At 29.0% G+C, this 9,984-nt stretch overlaps 2 protein-coding genes across 10 annotated transcripts; one reads left to right on the top strand and one right to left on the bottom strand.

Annotated features, from left to right (window-relative positions):
- Positions 1 to 3,028: 3,028 nt before the first annotated feature.
- LOC122520693 (40S ribosomal protein S9) lies at positions 3,029 to 5,150 on the bottom strand. 4 transcript variants are annotated; one of them, XR_006304601.1, is made up of 6 exons: positions 5,045 to 5,150; positions 4,295 to 4,533; positions 3,853 to 4,039; positions 3,609 to 3,737; positions 3,358 to 3,538; positions 3,127 to 3,240 (listed from the first exon to the last, which is right to left on the bottom strand). XR_006304601.1 is itself a non-coding variant. In XM_043640910.1 (4 exons), the coding sequence occupies exons 2-4, from the start codon at positions 4,515 to 4,517 to the stop codon at positions 3,069 to 3,071; spliced, it is 582 nt and encodes a 193-aa protein (XP_043496845.1). In that variant the 5' UTR covers positions 4,518 to 4,533; positions 5,045 to 5,150; the 3' UTR covers positions 3,029 to 3,068. The 4 variants fall into 4 exon arrangements, 2 of the variants coding, with proteins under 2 accessions (XP_043496845.1, XP_043496846.1); XR_006304600.1 differs by lacking the exon at positions 3,609 to 3,737; XM_043640910.1 differs by lacking the exons at positions 3,358 to 3,538; positions 3,609 to 3,737 and having other exon boundaries at positions 3,029 to 3,240.
- A 482-nt stretch (positions 5,151 to 5,632) lies between these two features.
- Positions 5,633 to 9,960, top strand: LOC122520691 (mitochondrial glycine transporter-like). 6 transcript variants are annotated; one of them, XM_043640908.1, is made up of 9 exons: positions 6,641 to 6,656; positions 7,275 to 7,337; positions 7,467 to 7,509; positions 8,455 to 8,573; positions 8,651 to 8,735; positions 8,825 to 9,004; positions 9,097 to 9,268; positions 9,343 to 9,602; positions 9,680 to 9,960. In XM_043640908.1, the coding sequence occupies exons 3-9, from the start codon at positions 7,492 to 7,494 to the stop codon at positions 9,704 to 9,706; spliced, it is 861 nt and encodes a 286-aa protein (XP_043496843.1). In that variant the 5' UTR covers positions 6,641 to 6,656; positions 7,275 to 7,337; positions 7,467 to 7,491; the 3' UTR covers positions 9,707 to 9,960. The 6 variants fall into 6 exon arrangements, with proteins under 6 accessions (XP_043496838.1, XP_043496840.1, XP_043496843.1 ...); XM_043640903.1 differs by lacking the exon at positions 7,467 to 7,509 and having other exon boundaries at positions 5,633 to 6,656; XM_043640905.1 differs by having other exon boundaries at positions 6,621 to 6,656; positions 7,275 to 7,509.
- The last annotated feature ends 24 nt before the right edge of the window (positions 9,961 to 9,984 follow it).

Genomic DNA, 9,984 nt, shown 5'->3' with positions numbered 1-9,984 from the left:
ATTATGTAATGAGAGAATAAAAATTAATAAATAATATATATATATATATAAATAGTGTAAAAATAAACATTTGATTATCGTAAAGCGATAAGACTGACAATAAGATTATTATGTGCACGTTTATTCTACTTTTTAAATAAAAAAATAATGAAAACAACTTGGAAAAGCTTAGTTAGACAGTTAAGAAGATAAAGGATTTAAATTAGACTCTTCACGAGTTGGTCTAAATAAGTAACTCGGAATTTAACACGTATCTTACTCTTGTTCTAATGAAAATATGTACATCTGAGTCGGTATATTAGGATTACGACGAGGTGCATACCATAAGTAAGTTGCGCAACCAACACGGAATGTACAGCCTCTCTTTCTTAACGGCCAACCTGACACTAGCTTAGAATTAAAGAGTGGGGATGAAAGTTATGCGAATCTTATTAAAATACGAGAGAGAGAGAGAGAGAGAAAATGAGTATTGTCGAGTGTCATTCGTGATTTCGAATTATCACACGGTGCTTATATTCTAAACACCAATATTGTTCTAATTCGTTAACGTACATTTCAATACATGTGTGCTGAAAAATAAATTTATTAATATAATATACAACAAAGAGAAAACGAATATTTTCTGAACGATAAATCTAAATTAAATAAAAAATTTTGTATTTGCTAAAAATGTGTCAAATAATAAACGAACATCTACCATTAATATTTAAAAAAAAAATAAATATAAATTCTATATTTAACTATATTGTTATTTTATAATCAATCTGTAGAAGGTAAAAAAAAAATTGTTGATACTTTTGAGATAAGAGTTTTTGTCGATATTAAAATTGTTTCCATCTAACTTCCTATCTAATCTAACTCATTAAACTATTTTACTCGTAAAAGCTCTTTGCTCTTAACGAACACCACCAACTTGGCTCTTAGAAAAATAAAAAAAAAAAACTCAAACAAATATTTGAATACTCGTAGAGAGAACCTTCGGAAGACGGAAATCAAGTCTAAAGATTAACAGTTGAAAATCTTTTGTGTAAAGATATTTAGAATTAAAAATCAGATCAGACTATCTTCGCGATCGCGTTATAAATTGTACTTATATAGATTTTATATTAATTATCCTTGTTTATCTTTTACTTTGAACAAACGTTATCGCTTTAATTAATCAACGAACGTTATTAGCTTTACTAATTTTAATTATCCTGGATTAATTACGTCTAAAAAAAAAAAGAAAGAAAAGAATATGTTCAAACAATAAGAAAGAGTTAGCAAGACACACGATCCACCATGGAAAACTCTCAACAATTTTTACTTCTCGATGCTACTCAAAGTCGGTCAAGAAGCATTCTCCTCTCTCGATCGTTCATCTTTAATGCATCATCATACTCTCTTTCATAAGCTAGACCATGTCAACAAGCCTGTCTCTTTTTTTTTCTTACCTATGCATGCCAAAATGTATATATGGAGTGCAATAACTTGGTACGAACTACGAAGAAGCTTTAAGTCTATTCGGTGATAATTTCTTCGCATGAATATTCCATGAATATCTTCACTGCCATAAACTTTCAAAAACTTCGTGTCTTCGAAATTATTTACTTGCGAGAGAAGCCCCCCTCCCCCTCTTTCCTCCTCCTCCACGTCCTCCACCTCCTCCACCAATTCGAAATCGTTGTCCTATTAAATTTATCCCTCAACCACGTCTTTTCGCTGATATAATTGCTCGTTAGTCGAGTTTATATAGGACACCTTGTATATTGGAGCACATACTGGGTTGCTTGGAAAAGTTCAAGCCGATTTATAAACATTGTATATTTTTATTTTTTTTTTTGTAAATAAATGTATTATTTATTATTTGTTGGCCATGCGCAGTTGCCCACAAAATTAAAAATTAATATAAAAAAATAGCACATGTAGCTAAAATTGTAAATAAGATAATTATCACTTGAAATAATATCTTCTTGATTGCACTAAACTAAATTTTTGGTATTAATAATAAAAAGAAAATAATATATATAGTAAAAATATTAATATATAAGATAAAAACATAATTTAAATTTATGAATAAAAAAAATATAAACCTAATTATAAATCAACACGAATCTTTCGAGCAACCCAATATACATAATCGTACTGTACCGGTTGTTGGATAACAGTAAACTTAACTAACTCTTATGTGCATTACAAAATTTTCTATTTTATTTTTACTACGATTATCAGATATTAAGTTAGAAAATTTAGCTTAGTAAATTTTGTACTATCTAATATAAATTGGCGATCATTAACCAGCAAACACTTATCTCCAGACATCCTGTATTTGCTCACGAAGAGTAAACCGCTATTTAAACTGCTCGATCTCACTAACAAGAGAGACCACGATTCCCTTTCTCCTTTTACCGATCGTTGCAGCAAACTATCCTCCCATACTTTTTATTCCTGTAACGTATGTAGATATACGTGACCTTGCTTAGCTAGTATTTTAACTTCTTTACGAAGCTCGCAAAATGCGAGACTTACGACTCTACTAAAAATAAAGAAAACGAAATAAACGTACGACTACAAATCAGTCTTTCGTTGGATACGTGAATTTCATTTAAATTTAACGTACGATGTTGTTTTACGCATGAATTACAATCAGACAAGTTTCTCTCTTACCGAGTAATAACTTATCCTCGTAAAATAAATACAAAGAGGAAAAAAATACCGTGGAGTGGAAAGGATAAGTTAGAATATCAAATTTACCAAATTATTGTAAACAAATTACAAAGGAGAACAAATAATCGCAACTTATTCTACAAGGTAAATTAAAAATCAAAGGAAAACTAATTAGAGTACAACATCTATGAATTTTGGATTAGATACAAACACTAAAAAAAAGTATTTTAACTGATTCGACAATACCAATGGATTTTAGAATAGGTGAAACTACAGAGGAAAAGCTTCGCTTGGTTACTGTATGGAATAAGGAAATTGTACAACGCTAATCAGGAAGTGAAAATCTCAGAAGAATCCTTTAACTAAACATTTTAACGATGTATAATATTAGATGATATTTTTTATTCAATCACATTTTCTGCTTAATCTTCTTCTTCTTCAGGGGCAGCACCACCAGAGCCCTTACGCAAGTTCTTCCTCTTTACACGACCAGGTCTGCCACTTCCGAACGGTGACTTCAGAGAGAAGTCAATGTGCTTTTGCGAATCTAATCGCACAATGAAAGATGGGATGTTTACCACCTGTTTACGCACCCTGAAACGATACACCGTCAATCGAATCCATCTTTCTCCAAATAAACTATTTTAGGATCACTATACTTAAGGAATAGATTTATTTGCTAGATGTCTCGAAATTGTTAAATTTAAATACCGAATAAGGATGACGAATGCTCCAATATCAACAGACGTTAAACGTTAATGTTCAATTAACGTTTAAGTGGCCTGTGTGAAATAAAGTAGCTTCAAATATTTTTTAATTCCATTCAATTGAAGGTCAAGTTTTAAGATAAATGGTCAAATCAGGTGATCAACCAGGTAAACTGTCCTGGCATCTGCAGTAGCAAAAATGTTCTATTATAGAATATATCAAACGGATTGTTCTTATAAGCATGAATGAAATACCCAAAAAGATATTTTAATATGATGCTTCAGTAATCGTATATTGAGACAAAAGTGATTGTTTTGTCTCCTGGGTTGAAACTGGACAAAAAATAATTCTTGCCCAGAGATTAACCAGGTTTTTAATCTCGCCTTAAAAGATTAGAAATGATCCGCATGTAATCAGATATTTCTTGCCCAAAATTTAAGGCTACAAATAATCCTATTAAATGAATAATTATTTATTTTTATGGATGAATAAACTCACCGAATGTGGCGTTGCCGAATCAAAACTCTAGCATGATGAATCGACTTAGCAAGACCCAATTTAAATACTTGAGTTTGAAGACGTCTTTCCAAGAAATCTTCAATTTTCAAGCCAAGGACGTAATCGAGTTTCATGTGTCCCTCATCCAACACACCGATCCTTACTAAACGTCGCAGCAATGCGTTACCTAAATTCAAACCACATTATTTAGAAACAAATAAAATTTGAACATTTATTAAACATATATTTGTATTCCTAATTTTTCAGATTGTAATATACTCCTCAAAATTGTTAGGTCAAGAGGTGTCAGAAAATAAGTAATTATTTCATCATATAATTCTTGAATTTAAATTTACTCAAGTTCTACTTAATGTAAATTCCATAATTTCCATAAATTTTATACCCTAAAAATTTAATAAAGTTAAATAATAAAAATATATACCTTCGAAAAGACGTTTAGGATCTTTTTCTTCGAGCGTAAGAAGTTCTCGAGCAGCTTTACGAATTTTAGCCAAAGTGTACTTGACTCTCCATACCTCACGTTTGTTACGAAGACCATATTCACCGATAATTCTTAACTCTTGATCTAAACGTGCCTTTTCATAAGGACGCCTGGGTGTTACGTAGGTCTTTGAGAAGACCGAAGGAATTCGTCCGTTAACCATTTTGTTAGATCGTTACCTAATGTAAAAAGAAACAGATATTTATAAAACCATGTACTCATTCGAACAAAAATGTGAAAGATAAAATGTATAAGAATAAATAATCCACCCGTTCATTATATTTATAAATTGTTACTTGTTTTAAATATAAAAATCGAATATTGTTTTAAGACCACGTGGTAATTCACATGAAAATATGCAAGAAAAAAAATCGTACAATGAAAGAGAATTTGTTTATTCACCATATTCTTATTTTTTTTATTTATTATATCGCTACTAAATGGGAAAACAAAAAACTAATATTAGTAAAACCAAGTGTTAATTCGAGCAAAAATATGCAAGGAAAAGAAACGTGGAACAATCAAAATGGCGATCATGTTTTCGATAAATTTTTCAAAGACAAAATTAAAGACGAAAAATACATAATTTCTTCTAAAATTATACGACCTAATTAAATAATAACAAACGAGCAAATATTAATAATAATTGTAAAACATTTAATAATAAAATATTTGTTAAAATTATCTCACCTCAGACTCCGCTTGAAGCAACGACCACACTGTATTAAAATGCCGATTGAAATGGCCGAGCCTTCCAAGAACGGAAATGATTTCCTACCGACCAATGATCACGTGTTATAACGTCAGCCAATCACGAACTATTCGAAGCTACTAAAACGCTTCCTAGCGATCATTTTTGAAAACACTGCAAGTAACAAAAAAATCTATTAATCAATTTAAATTATGATTGATAAAATAATTAAAATAAAAATATTAAATAATAAATATTAAAATGATATGAATAAAAATTAATCGATTTGCGAAAATAAACTTATCTAATACTAATTTTATTTTTTTTCTTGATTATTACCAGGTCTATAAATATAAAACCGGAATTTGTCTATATAGATAGTCCTTGCTGTCAATGTAGTATGGGAAACCAGGACGGTGGATAAAAGGTTATCTGGAAGGTTTATATTCACTTTCTACATTTACTAACAAGAAAATATAAAATTTATTCTTACTATCACGAAGCTATTAACAAGTATACTCTTGGACGCCATATATATAAATTATTTCTCTTGAACATTGTATTATTATTTTAAATTTTGACTCGGGTGGTTCCCGTATAGGGAGAAAAACCTGGTGAAACCTTTAACACTGATCGCTACCAATAGCAAGTGCTCACCAGACTTAGCTTCGTCCAATTATTATTTATTTACATCGATGGAACATGCACTTGCTAAACAGTGCTTCACTTCTTACGAAAATGTACGAAAATGGCTAGATAGCTGGTTCGCTTAAAAAAAAGAAGTTTTTTTGACATGGCATCCACAAATTGTCAAACAGATGGGAAAAATGTATAGCAAGCGATAGACAATACTTCGAATAAAATATTTTTTATCATTTTCGTATAATAAACATGTATTTTATATAAAAATTCTGGTTTCATATTTACATACCTGGTATACTCTCATTCCTTTAAAAAAAGTATGTCAAATATATTCTCATAATGCTTTACAAACAAAACAAAAAAGTTATATTTTGCAATAACAAAAAACTGACAGACTGGAGCCACTCCGAAAATAACTGTCAGCCATCTAAAACAAAAAACAGCTACCTGCGCGTACCAAACTCTCGTCGGGCAGTCATATTTTCTACCGTAATTTTGAATCTATGGGGAATTTTTGCAATCAACTTTCACAGAGATAAGCCTAAAACTATAGAGAATAACAATCTGTTTAAAAAAATCGATATTTTGAAAATTCTGGACGTATGTAAGGCCTTAATAAACTTTAATAAAAATTTCTTACGTTCATTCTTTTATTGTTTGCATCATGCAAAATATTACTCTATTATCAACTATACCTAAAAATATGTATAAATTCAATAAATTAAGAAATAAGAAATATTTTAATTTGAAATATTATCGTGAATATTATCACAAGTATAAATAAATAAGTAATACAATGCAAAATGTTCAAACTTGCGATTTTTGTTTAATAACAATAAAATAACATTTCGTCCATTATTTTTAAAATGCAACCCACGTGATAGAGCAGACGAAAATAATCAAAAAATGTATTTAGAAAAGGAAACATTTCACAATGTATTTTGGATAAATGAAAAATATAAAAAATGCGTAAGTAATTTCAATTCAAAAATATCAAGATAAATAACAAATACATTACCAAATGTAAAGATAACCTAATCTATATAATTACATTTCGTGAATATGATTGTTTATTTTGTCTTATCGCAATGATACGTATATAACATTTGTACGATTTCCGTTTAGTATGTTATCTATTGTTATCAAATTTTGAATTGACGTAAAAGTTATAATCTTTTTTATTAATTTTATTAACCGACAAATACGTGTTTTACACAAGTCATTAAGATGTCACAACAATTCTATCTAACTTTCGAAATATATTGTGAAAATTGCATCTTTTTCCGTGGAAAATAACATTATCTGTTTGCACAAACAATATTTTGTTATTCGCATTGTAATTTTAAATGACTATTGACTTGCAAATTATTTTCCATTGTGAAATTTAACCTCTCGCAATTAATAATTAACATATTCAATGTACTGCCAAAATTAATATTACGCTAATACTTGTAGTCACTTACAATTAGATGCATCAAAAATAAGCAGCAAAAAACTTTAGACTTAAGAACGTATAATGAACTTCGTTAAGACTCTTTACTAAGTCACGTTTAAATCACGTTTCTTTACAATTTTTATTTATGACAGCACTTTGATATGGAGGGTCATTCGATTGACCTGGAGAGCAGAGAAGCTCAGATAAGCAAGGAAGTAAGTATCCGTCACGCCTTCGATGACTTCAGAATCTTTAGCGGCACGAGACAGTTAAGAATGGTTTTATTTTATTTCTTTAACGCATAACAAGAGTTAGACTGCAGTGATCATTTTACTTTTCACAAGCTTCCAATTGATTACAAAAAAAATAATGGAGGCTGTAGTAACTGTAAGTATTATTATTTTTTAAACTCATTGCATTTCTATTAAGAATAAAATGTATCCAATCCTTCTTTTTATATAAATTGTTATTTTTTTTATAATAAAATAATATAGAAGGTATACGTAAAACCTTTACAATTGTAAAAGTATTTTTTTTTATATTTCACTTGAAATTTGTATCAAGTATCTTTGCCGACATTCATGCAATATAATGCATGAAATTGTATGCAAGTTTCAAACGTATAAGTGCATTTTTATTAATAAAGTATTTTATATATTCTTTTATATTAAAAACAAAATTCATGTTATTGAACATGTTGCTCAAACTAATATTTAAAGAATAATTTAATATTTGGAAGTATATCCTCTACAATCATTCGATGTATGTTGAAATGAAAATCATGCGATTAATATATTCTTTGATTATTTTTCAAGTAACAAACAATTTATTTCAAAATAATAATGTAATATCAAGATAGTATACTAACATAAGTAGAGTTGTAACACATCCAAATGTTACCAACAATAATAGGATACGCAATAATTTAATCATCTTATTTGTAAACCTAATAATTGGTGGATCTTCCGATAAAAAGTATCAAAGTTCATTCAAGTTTTTTTTATTGATAAGTTTATGAATGTTTACCTTGGCAAAAGTATAACAATTTTTTTAAAAGATGACCTCTAGAACTTGCATTATAAAGATAATAATTATATTGACCTCTCGAATGAGATTACTACTCACGTGAGGGAACTCGTGCGAGATTATCACGTGAGAGACATAAATTTAAATGATAATAATTAATAGCTACAATATTTGTGTAATTGTGTATTATATTACACAATGAACTTGACTAATTAATTTTCCGATTGATATAAGCGTCTGCGTATTAACTAGTTAATGATAACTATGAGAGAACAAAAATAATTTTAAGAAAATTTATTTTTGCAGTATCCCATATTGAAGTCTTTTCTTGCTGGTTCATTCTCCGGTACTTTTTCAACAATTTTATTTCAACCGTTGGATTTAATCAAAACTAGATTACAAAGCAGAGTTAATACTCATGTTGAGTAAGTAACTAATAAGATAATAAATAAAATAAATTTGCATTAGCGCTAAAAATGTATGATGCATAAACTACTTACAGACCGACAAGAAATGGAATGCTTAAAACAGTTGTACATATAATAAGAAAAGAAAATGTATTTGGACTATGGCGGGGTATGACACCAGTAAGTAATTTCATGTAATAATATCTTACATGTTAAATAAATATGCTATATATAATTATAGAAGAATACGAAAAAAATTATTTTTTTAGTCTATAACAAGGGTCATCCCAGGCGTTGGACTTTATTTTTCCTCTCTTGATTGGTTAAAACATGCATTACAGCTAAAAGAACCATTGACACCATTACAAGCTATATCGTTAGGAATTACAGCACGATCAATGTCCGGTGGTTTATTAATACCAATCACTGTTGTTAAAACACGATTTGAGGTACAAATGCATTAAATAATATTTTAATATGATATATTAATATGCATGTTTTCACAAAATACTTAATGTTATTAAGCTATGTTTGTTTATAGAGTGGCGTTTACAAATACAATAGCGTTTCGGAAGCTTTAAGGCTTATATATAAGCAAGAAGGTATTAAAGGTCTGTCCAGTGGCCTAGTACCAACATTACTTCGTGATGCACCATACAGTGGCCTTTATCTATTATTTTATACACAATTAAAACAAATGGCCACTCATACAGGTAACTTACACAAAGATAGATTCATTCAAAAGTTTCTTACTGAATACTAATACGAATTCTTTTTGTTTCTTTAGAATTCGCTCATGAAAATACTTCTGTATCAGTGAACTTCAGCTGTGGGATTTTAGCAGGAATTTTTGCTTCTATCGTAACGCATCCACCGGACGTTATTAAGACGAAGATGCAATTATATCCAAATGAATTTAAAACTATTTACAGTGCCACTTATATTGTATATAGAAAGTACGGAATATTAGGATATTTTAAAGGAATAGTACCCAGAATGTTAAGAAGAACACTGATGACTACGATGGCTTGGACTGTTTATGAACAGGTATATTTACATTAGGTCAAATTTTAAAGTGTTACTTTGATTATGCGCATTATTAAATCCACGAATTAATTTTACAGATCACACGAAGCATTGGGTTAAAATAAAATTTAATCTCATTATGCTGATTAATTGACATAAATAAAAAAATTATACGTCACGTGAACAATTAATTATTTATATATATATATACAGTATTAGAAAGAAGCAGCGATGTATTGTTCATTGTATTATCAATGTATGTATTTATTTAAATAAATTATATATTTTTATAGATTACCTAGTTGAAACTTATATTTTGTATATTACAATTGTACAAGATAATAGCTATTAAAATGGTTTATTTTTTGTTTAAAATTCATCTTTACCTGTATTTTTTATGATA

This window comes from Polistes fuscatus, unplaced genomic scaffold, assembly GCF_010416935.1.
Source record: "Polistes fuscatus isolate 324 unplaced genomic scaffold, CU_Pfus_HIC Scaffold4, whole genome shotgun sequence".
Lineage (NCBI taxonomy): Eukaryota > Metazoa > Arthropoda > Insecta > Hymenoptera > Vespidae > Polistes > Polistes fuscatus.
Note: the sequence above shows the minus strand (reverse complement) of the source record. Positions and strands in the feature narration are given on the sequence as shown.